Source organism: Buteo buteo, chromosome 5 (genome assembly GCF_964188355.1).
Source record: "Buteo buteo chromosome 5, bButBut1.hap1.1, whole genome shotgun sequence".
In the NCBI taxonomy this organism is placed as follows: Eukaryota; Metazoa; Chordata; class Aves; order Accipitriformes; family Accipitridae; genus Buteo; species Buteo buteo.
In genome coordinates, this window is record NC_134175.1 from 22,190,894 (window position 1) to 22,213,279 (window position 22,386).

At 39.1% G+C, this 22,386-nt stretch overlaps 1 protein-coding gene across 3 annotated transcripts in view; it reads right to left on the reverse strand.

Annotated features, from left to right (window-relative positions):
* Positions 1–18,756, reverse strand: part of BOLL (boule RNA binding protein) — a 33,856-nt gene extending 15,100 nt beyond the window's left edge. Inside the window, exons 1-7 of one of the 3 annotated variants that reach the window (XM_075028068.1) lie at positions 18,739–18,756; positions 15,687–15,827; positions 11,749–11,840; positions 9,355–9,409; positions 6,391–6,466; positions 2,384–2,511; positions 295–366 (exon numbers count right to left, since the gene is read on the reverse strand). In XM_075028068.1, coding sequence (XP_074884169.1) covers positions 295–366; positions 2,384–2,511; positions 6,391–6,466; positions 9,355–9,409; positions 11,749–11,840; positions 15,687–15,827; positions 18,739–18,756 — 582 coding nt within the window. Of the gene's footprint in view, positions 1–294; positions 367–2,383; positions 2,512–6,390; positions 6,467–9,354; positions 9,410–11,748; positions 11,841–15,686; positions 15,831–18,738 lie in introns of those variants that run through there. The other 2 variants (XM_075028067.1, XM_075028069.1) reach the window with 2 other exon arrangements.
* Between the last annotated feature and the right edge of the window lie 3,630 nt (positions 18,757–22,386).

Consider the following 22,386-nt stretch of genomic DNA (forward strand, 5'->3'; position numbering starts at 1 on the left):
ACAAACCTGATCTAACCAGCCCTACTTTGAGCAGTAGTTTGGCTTAGATGATAAAAGTTAAGGATGGTACTAAGCCAGCTGTCTAGCAACAACAAAGAAAATTTTAATTTATTACATAGGAAGAATAAATTGTATTCTAGTGAAAAGAAAGTGTTCGATGAAATTAAAATCTGTTTTACATTACTATTTTGAACAGTCCTTTTATCACCTAAACAGATGTGAGACAGTGCTGCAAATAAAACTGCATAGCTGGAAGGAATACTGATGGTCTGAAACCCATTTTCAAACAGATACCTGATAATGGTATGTAGGAGACTGATAAACTGGTTGAGCTACCATCATAGGTGAACCGGAAACAGAGCGTGGCTTAAAAAGAAAAAAGTTACAAGTCTTAATGCAGCAATTTCATAAATTGTCACTCCTATTAAGAACAGTTCTGGAATACTATAATGCTGAACCACCTCCCATGCCCTTTGAAAATGGATCTACCAAGTTTTAACTTACACTTAGATTCTTCAAAACCACTGTTTCTAAGGGCCTACATTAGAGATGAAACAAAAATCTTTGGCATATGTACTTAGTTCTTTCCAGAAAGCAGTAGGCCATCACAGATTATCTAGATATGCTAAGGCCATCTACTACCCTGACCATAGGTACATTTTTGTAAACACTTAGGGCAATCTAAGTTGTCACTGACATATTCCTACACTCTCCATGCCCCCAACCCAATTCTCCCTTTTCCATTCCCCATCTCACACCAACCCAAGCATTCATCTGATTTGACAGTGAGCCAATTTAGGCAACTAAACCAGCTAGAAACCTGCATGGGTTTTGTGGGGGCCCAGTTTAGGGTCAGAGAAACACCAGTGAAAGAAAGGGGGGCAGAAATATATGGCCATGGTAGAGGTCAACATCGCACTGTGAAACTCTAGTTCTGCTCAGCTAAAGCTAGCATGTGTAACTCCCATGTCATTAAATTCCTTCATTCCTGCAAGTATTTAGGAAGGAACAGCTCCAAAACTACTTTAACTCATTCTACACTATATGAAAATGCAGAATGCAAAATGGAAAAGACCCAATGAGAACTGTTATACATGCACAATACACACTAAAAAGTATTAATATCTTTAATTTGATTAATGTTTTCTGTAACATCAAATTTGCAGGTTTTTTTCTTCAACTTCTTTATATAGGTACTTTCCTAACAATGAAAACTACAAATATGTAAATAACTGAAGCCAAAAGAGGCAGCACTATTTGTAATCGGAAATATTGAGCGCTATTTGTTTGAAACACAGTGGATCTGAGCCAGGGCACCAGAACCAAAGTTCAGTACTAGAACACGAAAAAAAACCCTGTTTTTTCCAACAGATAGGATTTGAGCAAGTTATCTAGATCTATATAGCATGAACTTCAAAAAGCCTTTCTAAAATATGTGAACAGGTGTTTATGCTTATCCTCTAAAGTTGATAAGGCACTATGAGGCACTATATCATGCCTCTGTTAGAGGAGCAAACATCTTAGAAGTGATTAAAACAGAGGTTAAATACCGAGGAAAAGATTCTACAGTGCCAAAATGAACAACATAAAAGAAGCTCTTACTGCCCTCATCTCTGTTTTGGAAAAGTTGTTTTTTATTTATTAGTAATTATTCTATTGAGCTTTTGCCCCCCAGTATGTGAAGGGATTTTCCATTCATATATAGAGATGGTATGTACAGCCTCGGTGAATGCTGCTTTTACAGAAATTAGTAAGGATGCATCCCCTATGTAGGTCCTGTGCCTTATGCAGACCCCATCAGTCTTGCAATCCTTCCTTCTTGTAGAAAAAACTGAAGCAATTGACAATGCCTTCCTGTATTTCCCAAGAAATTCTGTCCAATTTCCCCAAGCCAACCAATTAGCCTATTGAATTATCTTCCTCCTAAAACAAGCAGTATTCTTGAAAAAAGAGTATGTATCTATACAGACTATAAAATTACCCAGTTTCACTTTTGCTTTGTTGATCTATTATTATGTTCTCTTTTTATACCCAGCATAATAGTTTGCAGCTAAAAACACTTCACTTGTGGAGGAATAATAAATGGAGCCAATCAGGGTCATAAGCACCAACAACTCCTCAGTAAAACAAAACTTCTCCTGCGGTAGCGCCCACACTGATTCTGAACTACCCTGCTCAATAGGCCACATCAAAGCAAAAGTCCCCTGCAGAAGAACAATAAACTTAAGTAGTATTTAAAAAACCACAAAATAAACAGACTAATATAAGCCATTAAACATCAAACATGAGCCACAGCCAAAGAAACTGGAAGGAGGAGGGACTTGGAAACACTGCACTCATCCTGGTCCACGGAAAAGCATATATACAGAAATAAATTACTTACTGGCCACGGCTGTGGAACAGAAGCAACTTCAGATGTATGAAAATAAGCCACTCCATTATGGTAAATATAAGGATATCCACTTGAAGTAGTTAAGTACATTGTACCAGCTTCTGGTATTACAGTAGAACCTGGAATTAATATTTTAAAGTTTACTTACCAGTAAATTTTATTTTTTTAGATGCGTAGGTCATAAAAAAGAAGAAAAGATCATTTCTGATCATCAGACAAGCAAACACTCAAAGCAAAGAGCAGAGCAGTGTGCCTACTGCCATCTCAATTCCCTCTCAAACACAAAATCATGAAAGCAGATGGTCAAAGGATGCCTCCAGAAGTAGATGAGAAGGGGTGCAGAAGATGACATGCGTATAAATTACAAAACACCAATAACTTCAGTTACCAGCAAATACATATACTTTTTAATCTTCAAATGTCCGAAGGTAACTTCACATTGTAGGAGATTTTCACTGGTAACCTCCACATATTCACATTTAGCTGAAACAGGATCCAAGCACTAAAAACAACAGAATGATTTCATTACAAGGTGCAGCCTAGTTTCTCAACACACAGACTGTGTTTCTATGATGGCCTACAGTCTGGCAAAAGTAAAAACTGGTATCTAGATGTCAGCAACAGGGATACTTCTCAGCAATGCTGCTGCTACAGCAGAGGCTGTAAGCCAGCATGGTCTGATCCCAAAACAGAGTTTCATCTACATAGCCCTTTAACAGGTACTGACAGCAAGCATTATTCAAATAAAGGGATATCTATCCCTATACAGAGGTGGTTTATCTTTTTCAAACATTGCCTTTGAGATCACCTAGACTCTACTTCTGTCTGCATTTTGGAAGGGGATAGGACAGGACTTCATATTTCTTTAGAACTTTTATGTCAAACACAAAGACGAGTTTCAGTTCCAAGTACAAAAAGAGTTCCGTGGAAAAAAAGGAAAATTAATTCTGTAACTGAAATTGAAATCTTGAAATCACATTAAGTAGTAACATAGCATGGAAAAAACTCAGGAAGAGTACAATGTAAAGATCATTGTGCAAGTTTTAGTTTTTTGTCTTCCCTGGAAAGGTAAGATGACACTTCCTCGTGGCACTTATGGACAGACACAACACTGAAGAGATTACTAGAATGCTAAGTGGAGGACCAAGAAGGGTCCCACAACGATTCCAGAGCTTTTATTGATAGTGACTAGCTCCTAGAAAAGCCTGAAGACACTTGGATACAATTAAAGCTGAAATATTATCCACAGACAGGTAAGGCTAAGATGGTTGTTAGGATAGTGTTAAACAGACCTTAGAAAAATTAAGGGCTGCTTTAGCTCCAGTAAGCAATCTCTAATAGCAGTTACTCATATCTCAAATGAGGAGACCAACAGGATCCCATGGCCAACAATCCTGTCCACTTCACTAACTACTAAGTACACTGCACAGAACTTTCTGCTATTGTTGAATACGTCTCTTGCAGAGGAGAAGGAAATGTTCTCTATCAAACCCAGCAAATTCACTGTGACAGAAAAATAAAACAACTCGAAAGAGGTATAGCTATTTGAAATTCTTCCAGCCCAAACAATTCATCATTCTTTCAGTTGTTCATGTTTGGTTTCTACTTTTCAGCTTTCAGAATGCCCATTTTCACAATACTTGGTGCTGGGGAAAAGCAAACTGAGTGGTCATCCCAGTATGTTCAAAGCTCTTAGCACAAAAAGTCCTATAATGACAGAAGAGCTAAAAACTGTTTCGCTTAATAGTAGGGAAGACACGTACTAGATTACAGGTGGGCTGGAGAGGACAGCAATAAATGGGCTATTATCTCTTCAACTCTGCTAAATAAAATTGAACCATATCCCTACACTGATACTCCAAGTCTAGGTTTTATGCTTCATGAACCCCAAGGTGAGCTGCAGTAGGACAAAGTATCCTGGTGACTAAAGTTAGATAGGCTAAACATGAGAGCAGACAACACTAAAATCAGACCCTAGGATATGTCCCTAGATGCCAGTATGATCTTGTATCAGATCTATCCTAGGCCTGAGAAAGAAGTGGCAGAGTCAAACAGGGCCACAAACAGAGATCTCAAAAGGACACGGCAGCTTTCTTCAGAAAATGTTTGAGGGTTCCCCCCCCCGCCCCCCTCTGTTCTGCCAGGTCCCAGAATTAAAATGCATAGTCAGAGATACACCCCTCACATCAATACACACATTCAGCACAGGAGTCAGAGGAAGGAAGCACCACAAGTCAGGCAATGCAACTGAGAAGTCCAAGTCAAAGATGGAAAGGGAAATAAAAGCACAGGAGAGGGGAAAAAAAAAAAAGCATAACAGCCCTTGATGGTGACTAAGCAAAGATCATGCTGAGTAACTTCTAGAGCAAAGAAACCATACAGTTGGAACGAAGTATTCCATTTCCCCAGGGCAAACACTACTCTATACACTTACAAGGGAGACAGGCATACCTATGCACAAGGGGAGGAAGAGAGACTGTCTGCAGAAAGTATGTCTGCACCAACAGTGTCAGTGTACGTATGAACTACTTCTAACGGATAACATGACAGTAAACAACTAAAGGAAGCTTTAAAATTACACTAAAATTCTTCTGCATTGTTCTCGGATGGAAGATGAGCAAAAGCTTTTTTTCTCTTCCAAAAGGTACCCTAGGACAAATGTGGGATAATTAGAAAAATAGACACATAGTGAACAAGAGACACAATGGGGCTGTTCAATCTGAGCCAGAGGCACCTGCAAGCAGCAGGCCTCAAGGACACAGCGAAGGCTAACTGTTGCTACAAAGTTTGATGAAATAAGCACAAAAAGCTAAACAACATGGGCCTACATGACCGAAAGCAGGACACCAGGCAAGACAAAGACAGGAGGAATCATTCGCGTGATCAGAAGACCTTATCCAATTGAACTATTGCTTTAGGCGCGTGAACAGCACATGTTAACCAATCAGTAGATGGCTTGCGCATGGCTATGGTACATAACCAAGTGTTACGTAGCAATTAAACGAAGAAATCGCTTGATCCACAGTATCTGCATTGGTCCGTTTCTCCCCAGGGCGAGTCCCTGGCAATGCGTTGTTTCTCCTAGATTGTTGCGACGGGAAAGTGTGACAGACAAATACTGAAGGAAAATTACAGAAGTACACTTAAATCCCTGCTGCACTTACAAAAGGAATGTATTCCACATCTCTGACACATAGCCCGTAGTGAGGAATAACAAAACAGCATGCCCTGCTATGCCAAAAACTGCCTGTTCTCATCTTAAAAGTTGGTGATTTATATCCTACATTTTCAATAGTGTATTACAGAAATAAAACAGCCCCTGGCAGAAGGAGAGAGCATTTTTTCTAAAAGAAAACCTCTTCTTCTATCTCCCCCAGAAGAACACCTTAACCGCATACTTACTCAAGATAAAGAAGTTGTCTGACAAAGAAACTTACCAATACTCCTCTTATGGAAGTGTTCAATCTAAATAGTTCTTTGCCACAGAAAGAACATACAGCATCCATTCCATTATCTTACAGCAAAGAACTCTTAAGAGCCAAACAGTGACGGCAACCACCCATTCCTTATGGTTTCTATTGAAGAAAGCAAGATGCAACAGTCCTGATGGATTTTGCTATTATAAATAAATAAATCAGTAACAACCCAACCAACCAGCACAGCTTGCTTTATCCTGTAGAATCTGTGAGGACAGTCTTAAGTGTTTAGGTTTGAGATTCTGCCTGGCAACTGAAAGAAATTTCCATTCAGTTCGTTCTTAGATAGCCTTTTCCAAGAACAAAAGTAAACAACATATTAAAAGAGATAAAAGAACTGAAAGATCATCAATCTGTTTATCTGGACATTTCTACTGGCATGCATTTACTTCCACTGTAAACCATTCTGAGCATATTCAACACACAGCATTAACACAGTGCAAGACCAGGCACATCTTGGTTAAAAACTTAACATTCAAAATGACACTTACATAATCTACAAATGCAAGTAAAAATACATACGAGGAATTCGTATTTGTTGTTTTCTTATTGCTGGACCAATATTCAATTTCTTATCCTTATAATTAAGTTTTTTAGCCTAGAATTAAAGAAAGACGACATTATTTTCTACACATAACTAGGCATGCAAGAAACAAAAATCAGAACAGGTTTCACCCTCCCCTGCTTTTTATTTACAATACATGTCAAAAAAACCCCAAAGCTATACTAATTCCTTTTCTATCCTAACCTTAGACTTCACATAAACAAAATTAATCATAAGTAATTTCAAGTATTACTTACTCCTCATGGAGCCTCTTGACTAACAACTGATACTATAATTGTCAGCAGATTTTTTTAGTTTTACCTCTCATGTATTTACTGCTTTTATAAAAGCACACGTGTATACAGACAATTTCTGTCTTAGAAGATTAAGTTTATTTTTTTTCATGATCATGACATTATTTTACAGAAGACAATAGGAACAAGTCAATTTATGAAAATGGCCAGATTATAAGGACTGAATGTAAGAAATCCCCATATTCACTCAGGACTGCCTTAAGACTTCCTTACATCCAGGCTAACAAAACATTAAAGCACACTAAACCAGATATCCTAGTAAGGAAGAACTTTTTAATAAAAAAGTGCTAGGTACAGACAAGCGTAGCTACATTCTCTTCCAGTCATTTTGCTTACAAAAGAAAGTGAGCATCAAGTACATCAGGTAAATTAAACCTTGCCTTTGTTTTTTAAATTGACACTGAATTCCCTACTTGTTAATATAATGGAAAGGAATAAGGTAAATCAACCATTTTTTTTTAAGTTGTCAGCACCTCTAATACTGCTTTGCAAAATTGAAAAGGGTTCTGAAAGCCTGCTTCCCTGAACAGTTATGCAAGGAAGAACATGCACTAAACACTACTATACTACACCATGAAGTTTTCAGTTTGCAGAGCTATAACTTCTCCAGTAAGGAGATAATTACTTCTTAAAGAGGAACAGAGAAAGAAATACAGTTCTAAATCACATTCAACAGGACAACAGTTAGGTATTCAATACATTTTCTTCATCTGAGCCCAACTGAGCAATATACTTGAACGCCTGTACATAATGCAAAGTCCCACTTACAAGATTTAAAGTTAGGAACAGACTAAACTGTTTTGTGGAATCTGGGGAACAAGTATTAATTACGGCAAATGTACCTACCTAGCCTATTAAACACAGAGCAACTCCTAGAAAACAGATGCACATTTCAGTGAAACTGCATTCCAACACAATAGGAAGATGATTCTTCCCAATGCAATGTATTTCATTGATATGATCCATCAGAATTTAGACTTTTTTTTTTTTTTTTTTTTTTTACACACAACTTTCAGAGTTAAGAGAAATACCTAATCTGTATGGAATTCTTCAAAGCATTTAATACAGCACCACATGAATAGTTACACACAATGCTACAGAAAGTGAATACTAATAGGAAAAACCATGGTGAATAAAAAATTACTTCAGAAAGACTGGAAGAGGTAGCATTAGCAGTAACAGCATATGACTGGAAAGAGGATCCTGGTGAAATTCCTCAAGGTCTGTTCTTGATACTAAAGCAATTTAATACTAAAGCAATTTAATACTTTTGAAGACTGCAACACAGAAAAAGAAATTTCTGGAGACATTACTCATGATAGAAAAGTAGGGTGCAAAAAAAAAATATCAGTGCAAAGGATGACCAGAATATCATATAAATAAGAAGAAATTCAAGAGTACAAAATGAAAAAAAACCCCACATTCATTTCATACATAAATTACTAAAGCCTAGAAACTCTCAGCTTAAGATGTCTGAGGAAGACCTAGATGCTAAGTGATCTTACGATGAATATGAGATAGTAGTATGATGATGCAAAGATGAAACAGGTGATAGAATTGTAAGACATATAAATTAGAGCACTCATAGCAGACACAAGAGTATTAGTATCATTGAATGAGACACCAGTAAGACTTCACACGGGCAGCCTTTCAGTTACAAGAGAGTCAAAAATCCTAAGTCATTTTCACAACGGTACTCAGTACCATTGGTGGTATTCTAGTTCACAGAAATAAAACAATAAAAAGAAACAGGGGAAGCAGAGTAGCTGACTCCAGAAGTTCCTGCGTGCATACTCCTTTGGCTCCACATAACTGTATTTTTTGAAAACACTCTGAAAATTTCTTTGAAGATGTCCTAGCTCTTATTTTGAATTTTAATACAGGAATTTCCAACAAAGGTTCAGTATTTCAACATTTTAATCAGCTTTATATTTGGGAGAAGGCAATTTGCAAGCCTTAGATACTATTTTCTGGGGTTTTTTTCCCCCACACCTGGATACCTTCATGTGTATGAATAGATCCTGCCAACCAGAACATGGAGCACACATTAAAAAACCAAGAAAACAAACTGAAGAGCTAACTGTCTCAAGGGAGGTTCTACAAGGAGTGTCGAGACAATAACGTAGCTAAGAAAAGCAAAAATTACATGGCGTAAAATAAGCTTCATTGTTTAAGAATGAGTGAATCTAATTATTCCTGAAAAGAATTATGCTAGCTCTGACAATCAAACATGTCAGAATAAAAGACAGCAGGTATGTTCCCAACTCCCCCCAAAATTCTGAGAGCAGCGGATTTTCTAGTAAAGCAAATGAAAGCAATTGTGAAGGATAGAGTCTTTATAGCTCTGTATGTACAATAGACCACATATAGACCAAGTAAAGACCGTATGTCCAAGTCAAGAGCTGTACTATGAACTCCCAACTCCCTTCCCTAGTTTCAGAAGATCTCAGTATAAGTCTTATCTTAGATCTCTCTAAACCATCTTCTTAACTACGCAGAGCAAACTTACCAGATCCTCAAATCCAAGTCGGCGAACAGAAGAGGACCAGGCAACCAGGACTACTTCGTGTCCAATATGAAATGATGTATTTCATTTAAGAGATAATCATAAAGGGGACTATCACTTACCTCTTGTAAAATCTTCTGTGCATCTTCTTGGGTTTCAAAAGTAATGAAGCCATACCTAAACAAAAATTACAGAAGCTAAGCCTCTGAAGTTCATATTTACATACATTGCACATTATTACTTGATATATAGTACAAGTGACATTAAAAGGTAAACTAATGGAAACAAAAACCAATCGTAGAAATAAAGATTGCAGTAACAACTGTAATCTTAATTTAACATCCTTGTTATGGTCTACTTACTAATATATTTAAGTACGTGGTAACATATTACCACTTCTATGCAGTAAATGAGTAGCCAACGTAGAAAGCCATGCAAAACTCTGTTTTGTCCTTGTTACTCAGCATGTGTCTTTAGTTCCTTTATTTCTATTAAACAAATAGGTTTTAATCTGAAGCTCTCACTCATTATGGGTACCCAAGATGAGATATTTTTTGTTGTACTGTACTTCATAGCACAGCTCCCACCTACTTCAGCGACAACTGTGAATGCTCCACACTTCCACAGGCACTATCCACTATATTGAGTTCTCAGAAAAAGCAGCAATACAGAGATAGTCTTTGTGAATTATTCTTGACATGACTAGCATTAAACAAGAGTTCTGTGGTGATCAAAGATGAAGTATTTTCATACTTCATGACACAGTGTGTCTTTCACCATACCTCCTCCAACAGCTGCAACAAATCAAACAGGCTTTCTACACAGAACTCCTGCTGTACCAAAACCCCTCAATTCATTCCCAGAGAAATCTAGGCCACTGAATGTGGCACTGCCTGTGCAAAGCTAAGTATCTGATCTTATAATTAAAGCCTGTACCACAACACATATGTACAATTTTTTTTTTTTTTCCAAAATTAACTTCAACATTCTGAATTTCAACAAATCTTTTTTTGAAATCTCTCAGTCATTCTGTATGCATAATTTGTTAGATTCACGGCTCATTTCTCAGGGTCAGATTTCAGAAGATACCAAGGCGGCCTCTATCATTCCAGCCAGCAGACTGAATTTTGCAATACAACATATCATTCTTTGTGAGTGTTTCCATGCTTATTTAAGTACAGAGGTCCAGTAAGTCTCTGACCAGCTCTACTTCTGAATCTGTGGACTTTTCCCGTGTTGCCTTCTCTAAACAAATCTGGAAACATTTCCAAGTTCAAAAGGACACAGAAACTATTTTCCTAGCTTGGGACCTTACCTACACAGACTTTTCATTCTATGTGCTATCTGGACAATAAATTAATAGACATTAACAAACTTGTCACACAATCACACAAACTTGTAAGTGTCTTAAATCACTTGTCAATGAGAAGCAATGAAGCCTGTGCTTGGATTTCAGTAGAAATTCCAACACCATTGAAAGTAATTATTTTCCAACATATTTAGCGTGAGACATATGTTGGCAATCACAACTGCATAATAACTGGATATTCATGGGTTATTGTATTAGATGGACACATGTACTGCAAGTGTCACGATATTTCTTTGAATTTAGTGAAAGGGTAAGAGGATTGGTGACAGATCTGGGACCAAGTCCAACACGCCATGCAGGTGTATACTCTATGCTAACACCTGCAGCTCAGTATGTAATTTGCTGATATACGTTAAGTGCTGACAGCATTAAAATTATGAGATTCGGACACAACAGGCTTACTGCTCAGAAGAGAACTTCTGACAAAAGTAAACTTTACAGGTACAAATTCTCATGCACAGTCCTTTTTGCTTCAGCCCTCTTTCCACTCTTCTGTGGCAGTACAGTTCCCATCCTTATTTCCTTCACCATTCTTTGGGTTCTAGCAATAACTTTACTACCCAGTCTTAATCTTTGTCCATATTTGCTCTTCGGTATCTCTCTTACTCTTGAGTTCCGGTGTTTGTCCCCTTTTCTGCAATCATGACTCATTGTCAGATTTGTCCCTTATGTTATTGTTCCAAAAATCTTCACACAAAATCTCAGTTGTTGCCATGTACTCCAGTACAATCAGGTGTACCTCACCTCTTCCTCAATCCTCTTCCTCCATTCTTAGGCTCCTTTCCATACTGGCTTTCAGTAGTAGAAATATATATGTTTAATAACTAAATTACCTTTTTAGGATTATCTACGTAAATTATTATTGCCATAAAAAACCTGAAAGGACTATTGATTTTGTCCTGGTTGCACACAGCTTCATCTTATAACAACATGACTATAGAGTTTTACAGTTACGTGAATTACAAAGACATATACATGTAGATGTTAAAGGGCAAGAAAGATTTCTGCATACATGGAATAACTGGGAACATCGATGACATAAAATTAATAATATTCCGAGGTACAAAAATCACAACCAAATTTACTATAGTCAGTCAGCTTTGTTATATTTTCAATTCCCGCAACACGCTTATTCTACTATACCAACCCCTTTGATACTCCAGCTCTGTCATTTACTATCTTCACTTCTTTCACACTGCCATACTGAGCAAAAAACTTCCTCAGATCATTTTCATTAGTCTAGTACAGTAAATGAAGAGGGGGGAGGAAAGAAGAAACATTGGTTTGCATAGTTATTCAATGAATATTTACCATAAGACTTTTAATGGATATACTTTGCATAAAGTTTGCTACAAACTAATTATAACGCTGGATAGGAAGAGAGAAGAATGAGCATGTAAGAGCCTCACAGCTCCTGTTTAATTACTGCATTTTCATATTCAGCAATAATGCTAGAAAGCCACTAAAATATTACAACTCCTTTTTTAGTGGATTTATGTAACAACTGTCCTTTTACAGGTAAGACCATTGAAGCAGGTTTACTAGATCGGAATTTTAGTTTCTTTAAATTACACACTAGAGCACTGTTTACAGGATGAAACATCACTGTAATGCTTTCAAACTTCAAAACAGAAGAGTATGTAGGCTTCCGTAAAGGATATGCACAGGTCACATGAAAAAAATACACACTAAACCACAGTGACTTAATGGTCAAATGCATCTAATATACCACAATCCCTCTTTCTAAAGTATATTTAATATAAGACTCTGCAAATATGTATAGGCACACCATAGGAACTCCCCATTATAAATCAAGTAGGAAAAGGTCTTTTTAATGGTGAATGGTCTAAATCCACATGGAAGAAACTGAGCATGCATGGAGTAAGACAAGTTCCTAATGTAAAGGCACATCTAAGCTATGTGGACACTCCTCTACCTTCTATAAATCAGTTTTCTTTTACAATGTAAGCATGTATCAAATATGGTGCCCTAAAAACCACTTTTGATATTTTAAAGTTTTGGTCTACATGGTCCTTAGTTAAAACCATACCTAACTCTGTAAGAAGTATGCTTATATACATGGATCTCTATGCACTTCAAGCCATTTCCATATTCATCTATACCTTTCATTATCTTAAGGAAGTGTATCAGAAGTACTATTTTACTTCTTTTATTATTTTCAACTGTATGTATACAATTTAGTAAATCCTCTTCTGCACATCAAAGAATTATCTGCCTCATCCAAGTTTGAAAAGCAAAAACTTAAAAGAAACAAAAACTAACTTAACTTAATATTATTTGCAGTTATGGAAGTTGTTTAACACTCTTTTTGAATAATTCTACCCTCAAGACACATTTTACAAAAAGAAATAATGCAGCCTGCTTGCTACAACCTCTAAGTCCAGCAGAGAGCAATAATGGTAGAAGATTGTTTTATCACCCTCACTAATCCAAGTATTCAGGCATTAAAACATTAGAAAATACTCAGACACTCTGGAAGCGTGAGAAGTAACAACAGATACAAGTGCACTGAAGAGGCATGAAACACTTCAATGTTTTATTAAAGTTCAGTAGTTATGTCTTCTCCTTGGAAGTTGCCTGCACTGGTTCTTGAGAAACTACCCACCATGAACAGGTTAAGAAAATTCTGGAGTCCAAAACCACTCTCTTGAATAGATGATCATGCTTTGCACCTAAACGGAAGTGTGAAAGCCTGTGTACATAGGAAAACAGATTCAGCCAAACAACTGATAGCTTATATAAAACGGTTCTACAGCATATGCTAAAGCGTTTGCACATTCTCAAGTATCAAAAAGCATGTACAATGTACAAAAGAGTCAGAGTGGAGATCTTCCTTTCCCTCAAAATTTTCTCCAATGAACACCAAAATGTATCTGCTTAGAAATGAAAGGCCTATAGATAAAATTTCCCATTTCAGGGCAATTATTTCTTTTAAGCTCCATATATTATATGTAGCTCAGCTGCTTCACAAAGCTGAGAAAAAGAACCTATGACAATAGTTAAGGATGAAATACACCAAGAAAAAACTGAAGAGCCCTTAAGACTAATCAGTGCTGAAAAGTGTCATTCAATACCTCAAGGACATGAGGGATGGCTACAAAAGACTAAAAACTTCGAAAGCCAAAGTTTACCTGCACAGCAGTGTATTAAAAGAGAATAAGAAGGAAACACTGTTTTAAGATTGACAGTGAAATTTGCAAGTATCTGGACAAACACGGTATCTAGAAGCTTGCCAGAAACACATTCAGGACTTGCCTTTTCCTGCTCATGACAGACAAAGGCACATGTCAGGTTCTTAAGAAAGGCTAATGTTAAGCCTTCACCTATGGCAAAGATACATGGCATACATCACTGAAGAAAGAGCACTTCAGACCAAGATGAAAACGTACCCAACTGTAACTTCTCTTACTGAATTGTTTCTCTAAATTTAAGAGGCCAGATGTTTCCTCTTACAAATAGGAATCACTGCTATGGTGACAGACCAAATGGAAGTGCCCGGCAAAATGATAAAAGAGCTTGCTGGAAAGCAAAAAATTTTTTGTTGATTAAGTGTCTCCCTTTTTCAAAAAATAAATAAATAGCTTTTTTACCACCCCTCAGCTGATGTGAATAAGACCTTTGGGGTAAAAAACTAACAAAAACCAATGCTTTTTTTCCATAAGATTACCAATAGAAAACAATCTAAGACTGGCATATATATCCCATGATTTGAACAGAAATTTAAGACTACTTGAAATCAAGAGTCATAGTAAATGGAAGAGTAGCTAAAATGTCTACAGAGGTTTCATCCTTTCCATTTCCTCTCCCAAGGAAATCCATCTTCTTTATGCTTACACACTTCATTCCCTGGTTGTTGAAATTAAGTTTTATAATAGACTGATGTATCAGCAACTGAACCAAGTCAAGAGACCCTTCAAAATGAACATTAAATATGATAATTAATAACAATATTGATATGGTACATAGAAAAGTGTTTTAACCTTTGAAATTGCAGTGAAGAAAGAATAGAGGAGACAGGTCTTTTTACAGCTCTAGCAATCTGCTTACTATTAATGCAAAAAGCTACTGTGCCTCTTTGCTAAAGCCCAAATATACTGAAGACCTTGTACAACATCTCCTGACTTATCTCAGCTAAATGAGCCAGAAGATCCTGGAATTTCTTGTATTTATTATGCAAAATAGCCTGAGTGAATTGTCTTTCCTCCTCCTCTTCATCTGAGTCAATGCTCAAAAAGTCCTCAGCCTAGGAGGATTACAGCAGAGAAGATACTCTTGGTGGGAACAAAGAAACAGCTAAGCAGACCAAGAATGTTTTGCAAAAGTCAATGACTTAACTCATTATCTGAAGTGGTGAGAAGAAAAAAAAAAAGAAAAAAAAAGAAGAAAAAGGGTTGCTGGTATAAAGGTCTGGTGCATATCTTGTCACAGATGTTGAAAGCGACTGAACAATGTAAGAATGGCTCAATATTCACTGCTATTTGAGGTTTTTAGAGCATATGCAAAGGCACAAGCATTCTAAGAATTAAGATCAGTACTGCAAATTGGCCAGAGAAGCTTTAATATTTGTTTTAAAACAAACACTTGCTTTTAAGAAAATTACTATGGTAAGTGAAGAATACATGCACTGTAGCTCCTTTCTATGAACTAGAAGAAAAGTGCTAAAGGAACTGAAGCTACTGACATTTGCTCTGTTTGCAATCTATAATACTGTGTTTACAGCTTATTAAATTACACTAAGTATTATACATAATAAAAAAAAATTTCTACATACTTTTCTACCATAAACTCTGCTGATGACAAAAGCCATCTTCTTCAAAAAGAGAAAATTCCGAAGAACTAGTACATCAAAAGCTTCTAGCAGCTAGTTATACAAAGAGTCAAGTTTGTAGTACAGTTAAGTAAATCAAGGCTTAAAGCTTTATTCTCTTATGTTGACTTGAACATTTCAGTGAAGGGCACTTACCACCTAAACACGCATACATACGATTATGTCTCACATTTTCTCCTATTGATTTTTATAGGGTTATAAATTATCATTTAGTAGTAAAAATAGAAAAAAAATACCTTAAAATCAATTCCTCCTACAAAGACACGATTTGGAGTAACCGTTCCAAACCTTGGAGCACTGGTCAGATTATTTAATGGCACCGGTGACACAGTGTTGGGACATGAAGATAAAGATTCTGCTTGCATCTGATTTGTGGTCTGCTGATTAAAAGAAAATACTTTCAAATATTTTCAATATCCTGCATGTTATAAACTATTAAATAAAAAAATTCTCAACAGAAAATACTAAAAGAATTTTTTGGGAGGCACAGCAAATGCTGAACAACTGAACATTAACCACATTTTTATTCAGAAAGCAGCCCAGCAAAGTATTTAAACATAAGCTTAGTTTTAAGCAACTCAGTAACTTAGTATATACACTATGGTCTGAAGCCTGACTTTTAACACCTTTCTGAATCAGACATTTAGGGCCTAATCCCTCAATCTTAGTTTTTCTGTTTGCACAACACCGTGCTGTATAAATCCCAAGTTATGAATTTTACTTCAGATTAATTTACACCTATTAGAATCCCCTTAGTTTAAGCCTATATAGAAAGGACCTTTTCAATTCAACCTGTGCTCTCACACACACCTACAAAACTCTGCTCTCTGCAGCAGCTTCTGCTTGATTTTCCAAGAGCCAAGCACCCATAATTCCACCACACAAAATCAACAAGCTCATTACAACTGATGAGAACAGCACTTGAAGACTAGTCTTTTAATTCAACACTCTTGGCTTACAAACACAGTGATCCAAACAGAAATTCTCTCTGCAGAAGCAGCAGCAGATTGCTCTTGCCCCAATAAAGGAAAGGAATGCAGTATGGTGGGAACTTCACGGAAACTGTTATTTAGTGAAGTCTGCCTGACATTTTAATTTCGACCACGCTTACACCTGTGAATTGTGGAACAACACAGACTTGCATTTCATTGGAAACCCTTTTCAGAACAAACTAATACTTCCTTACATAGTCAACCCTAACTGTGAGATGATAGCTGTAAAGCAGCCGCATAGTACTGTCACTAACTTCTCTAACAGGAATTACAGTAGAGGCTTCGAGACCATTTTTGCTGTGGGTTGTGGGGTTCCCCTCCCCACAACTAAAGTTTACTAAAAACCAATCCTGGGCTACAGTGCCCTGACAGAGCCACTAGGACGGAGCCCAAAGTGAAAGACAAGCAGCTGCCGCGTGCTGCGGATAACAAGACTAACAGTAAGCAGAGTAGTGGAAACTAGAAGTAGGAATCTAAGGGTCTCAGCCTCCAATCTTTCTTTTGAAAGGATTCCAAGAGAAATGGTTTTTTTTCTTACTATTGTGCAACCCTTAAAATTTGTAGCGAGGACCAACAAAATATATGCAAGCATATTTTAAAAATAGAAAGCTACTGCAGCTATTACAAAGTTCTCGCACTTCTTCTGGTATCCGTTTCTTTTAGTGTCTCAAAACCTACAGCAGAAAATTAAGTGTTCTTAAACAGTTCTCCTCACAGAATCCCCCTTTCATTTACACTGTTTTACTTCCTGATTTTGCCTCTCTCGCTTATTCACAGGACAGCATTTTCTTATCTCTAAGTATTCCTGGATAAAACCAAATCACTTACCTTTGGGAGAACACACGAAAAATGAAGGCTGACAGTTAAAGTGCAGTGAGAAATGAAGATCAATAATGAAGAATGTTACGAATTTTGTTTGCCCTGCAAGTCCTTCTAGGATTATTTGATATTTGCTTAGCTACCTGAGAATTAGTCCTATTAATTCTGCGTAAGAGGTTAATACTATTGGTTTTGATACCTTAAAGATAATAAATCCAGCTTAGTCCACACCTTTTTAGTTTTACAGAAAACAAAAATCCTTTCCAAATTTACTAACACACACACATTTGGAGCAGAGGAAAACCCCAAGTCTTTAACCTGATCTATTGAGGAGAAAGTATGGATTCCTCCTACCGGGAACACTACCCTGGAGTAATGCCTAACCTGAAAAAAAACCCCAACAAACCAAAACCCAAACCGAACTTGTAGGCAAGAACAATCATAATTGCTACAGTCCCACAGGCTTTAGAAGGAGGAACATTTTCTGCCAAGAACAACTTTTGAAGGATGATGAAACAGGTTACTTTCCTCACCTCTCACACCAAATACAATATTCTACTTGTATAATCATCTGGCAATTGCGTACAGCACTAAAATATCTGAGTTTAACTATCAACTAACAATTAACACCACAGCCAAAATGTATTCCTTACCTCAAAGATCTCGAACTTCATTTTCTCCATACAAGTTTTAAGAGTTATAAGTCTTATTAAGAAAGCCAAACAACCCAAATCCCAAATGGAAGAAATGAGGAATTAAACACATCACTTGTGAACTCCAATACAGTAACCCAATGAATTTTGAAACGGTTAAAATCTGTATTCTGATAGCCATCTCAAACATCGTTTCCTCTCTTTAATGCCAGTGTAGCAGTTACGAAAACAGTATTAAAAAAAATAATTCTATGTGCTAACGCCATGTCACTTGCCTAATCATTTTGTGTTTCTACAGGTTTTTAAACTCACTTTTCATCCACGTTTGGGGGGTGGGGGGGAGACACGTATATTCATCAGTATTTTTATGGATTATTTAGTGTGTTTGCCAACCGGTCTTTACCAGAATTGATACAGTTTCATTTTTGTGTTGACCACATCCACAGCCAGGCAGCCAAACACGACAAAGGCCTGGCGATTAATCCCATCACCTTACTCCCTAAACAATCCCTTTTTTACAGTCCGAATCCTACAGTGTCCGAAATTGGACACCCATCCTTCCAGGTATCATGTACCGCTGTACATCCGAGGCAGGGGGAGCGGTTTACCAGAACCCGAAGCCACCCCAGAGCGCCGCACCACAGAGGAAATGGCGGCATCCCGCGGGGGTGGGGACAAGGGCGGCAACTGCCTCCGCCGCCAACAACGGCCGCCTTGGCGGGAAGGCTGCGCTTCCACCCCCCGCCGCCGCTCCCTGCCCTCTCGCCGGAGCGGCTCCCCGGCCCCCCGGGCAGGCGGCCTCGTCACCCCGCCAGGCTCCTCACCGCGCCCTCGGGCTCCATTTGTCCGTCGCCGCCGCCTCAGCCCCGGCACGTTGCCGGCACGCGTCGCGCTCCTCGGCCCCGCCTCGTGCCCGGCCGACGAGCACCAGCGGAGAGAAGCCTGCAACGGGCGGCGGACGACGCAGCCCGGCGGCAGCGGTCGGTGACGGGAGGGACGTCGAGGAGGAAGGGAGCAGCCCTTCCTCGCCCTAGCGCCCCCGGCAAGAAGGCGGGCGCCCCCGCCGCGGCGAGCGCAGCTGGCCCCGCGCTGCCCGGCACCCCTCCTTCCCCCGGGGAAGTCTCCCCCTTGCAAATTCGCGCCCTCTCCCCCGCACGCCAGAGGCCTCGCCTCGCCTCCCCTTACGGGATCCCTGCGCCTCCCTCGCCCCACCGGCAGCCAGCCGTCGGCACCTCTTCCCCCGCCCCTTCCCCGGCACCTGCTGGCGCCGTCGCTCACCGCCCGCCCCGCCTCAGGGCCCTGGGAGGCTGCCGCCTGCCCCCCGCCGCCGGGAGCGGCGGAGCTGCCTGCCGCCGCCGGCCTCGGAGCCGGTACCGTCTCCCGAGCCCCGGCTGCTTCCCGCCGGCCTGCCCAGCTGCTTGTGCCCGGGTACCGGCAGGTCATAGGCGACCCGTCTCCTCTCCTCCCCCCTCCCCTCCCCGCGGGTATCGTGTCACCGGCGAGCCCCCGCACAGGAACAGGAGCCGTGGCCGGCGTCCTGCCCGCTTCGGGTGGCAGTTCTGAGAAGGAGGTTGCCGGTGCTACCCCTAGGAATGGCACAATGAAGCGCTGGGGCAACCTAGGAACCTCCCTCCAGGCCTGTCCCCACTAGCTGGGGACACAGGTAGCAAATTCCGGCTGGGTTTTTATCCCCTCAACCAGGGAATGAAAGGGGGGGGAAGATAGGGTCATGCATTTCACCTGGCCTCAGCTGGAGAAATACAAAAATGCCCAGTGAGGGTGTTCCCTGGGTCACCAGGCCATACTTGATGGAAGCAAAACCACGGTTTAGACTTTACAATTGTCAGCATGAAGAAGTGAAGGTTCTTACCTCAACTCAAAGAGACTTCTCAAGGTTCCCAGAGAGACTCCCAAGCAGGCAGTCTGCCCTGAAAACAGCAGGCCTGGGAGGACCTTAGAGATGTAATCTGGGGTCTGCTAGCAGAGAGGACTAAAAAGTAACACTCACCTTTGTGACCACTCCTCAAAATATTCCAACTCTTTTTTTCAGCCCTTACCAAACTGTAGGAGAAGCACCAATAGCAACATATGTGACAGGTGTACTTCTGTGGTCATTTAATGAACAGCACTACAACCTGTTCCATAATTTCATCCTGCTTGCAGACGCAGATTGCCCTGAAAGTCGCTCAGCTGCTAAACAGGGGTGGAAGAAAAGAGTGATTCAAACATCAAGCTCATAATCAACAAGGCACAACCTGACAAAAATCCTTGATCTGATGATGGCAAGAGCTGGAATGCAAGACAAATGCACGCCGGGAGAACCACCCCAGCAGGAAAGCCGTTTTTCAAAGTGATCAAACATTCATTGGCTATGTCAGAGCAGCTCAACCCCAAAATACAATGTCAGGATCACTGTAGGGTCAATTTATCGTTAGCTACTCTCCTGTTTTAGTTTTTTGGGGTGCTTTAAAATAAAAACTTCAAGGAAGATTATCTTGATAATGTCTACATAAAATATATTTTATTTGAATTCAAATCTTTGTGTCTTGCTTAAGTTTGCTTTATGCAAATTATACCAAACCAACCTAAACCCAACAGCACTTTCCATATAAATTACATCACTTAACTCTCACTGAGCATAGGCAGGACACAGACTTGCAGTCCTGACAGGACCCTACACTCCTCCTTACTTCTCTGGTGTTGCTTCAACATCTACCAGCTTCTGCAACATTACTGTTACCACAAGGAATAAAAAAAAGAGAGTTTCTAATAATTCTGTGCCTGTAATATATAACAATAAAATGCTTAACTCTTAGTAGCGATTTTTTTTTCAGCTGAGAAAACTGTAAAAAGTAAAGGCAATTTTAGCAGAGCTGATGAGATTTTTTAGAAATAGTTATTTTGCGAGATTACAGAACTCTGCTGAATTGCATTCATTGCCTATTTATCAGACAGCAACAAAGCTTATCCTGAGAACAGCACTATGTTTTAATGATGTGAAAGGCAGAACAGGCCAAGCCTTTCATGTGCTTCATATCTTGATTTGGGGAATTTGAAGTCAGAACAGCTGAAAGAATACAGAAATATTCAGAGACATGAAAGTGTATTTTACATAGTTTTAATTGTTGGATCTTCTACATTACACCTCCTCCTCAAGTTAAAAAACCTAAATCTGGGACATTTACATTTAAAATAAGGCAACTGTGACAAAAATAGGACTTTCGCAAATAAATGAGAAAGATGGAGCTATTTTTTATTCTGATAATTTAAAAACTGAAAACCTGAAAATCCAACACATCTATAAATTTTACAAGATTACTAGCAGAGCTGGCAAAAAATGTTGTCATGCATACAGGATTTAAATATTACAACAAAAGTTGCTGGGCTGCCCTAGCACCATGTGGCTGCTTCATTAATGGATTAGTATCCTGGCTAAGGGAGTCACTCTCAAAGGAAGTCAGGAGTGCAACTGTTTTTCTTGGCTCTGCATGTCAGCAATATACGCACCATGAAATGATCTCTCCTACTGTTCTCTCCCACAAATTAAAAGGCAGTGCTGGACAAAGACAAGAGTCTGACTGTGCTGGTTCCTGTAGGCAAGAGCCTACAGGAACTTGTCCTTTTTTATAGCATCAGAGAAAGTCAGAGGTTAAGTGAGGAAAGATAAACTGAATAAAGCAAGAGAGAAAAATAGGGAGAAAAAATTATTTGGGAGCAGAAAGGAAGAAAAGAACTCTCCAGACACAAAAAGACAAGGATGATTTTATGAGCAATACATGGGCCTGGCAACAGACTGCTTTTTCACTGATTGATTCCCTGACCTTGGAAAAGACATCCTAACTTTTTTGCTTCTATTACTCATCTGTAGATAATAATGCTAGCTTTCCTACCAGCATCTTAAGATCCTTCAATGGAAGTATGAGTGTTAATACACTGTTGTCAGACAGAGAGAGCCAGACTGTACCTGATAAAAGATTACTTACTTCCTGCTCTCAATTTCATAAAAATGTCTCTCAGGATGTTATTAAAAGATTGGCTTCTGTCTCTGTTGCATAGACTACAACTGTATTTAAAAAAAAATCTGTAATTTATGAAGACATACACAGTGATTTCTCTCACGAGCTTGTGAGCGGATTCTCTACACCCTGAGCCTTAACCAGAACAATCAAAAATCCAAGCACTCTTATATATTCAAAGACTTTGAGGAGACCTTGTGAGAGAGTTAACAGTGCTTAGACCCATATTATGGTGGTCACCTAAGGAGTGCCACTGAGTAAAAAAATTATGGTCAGTGCCATGTGAAAAATGCAAAAGGAAATTACTCGTTTCTGGGAACTTTTCCATTTATTCAAATGGGTGTGTGTATTTCTCTGATATGGCATTTCCATCTTACAGGCCCTTTCCCCACACCATTCCCTTTCTTGGATTAGTTCGGTACATCTCCCTTCTAGATGAGCCATGACTCCTCACCC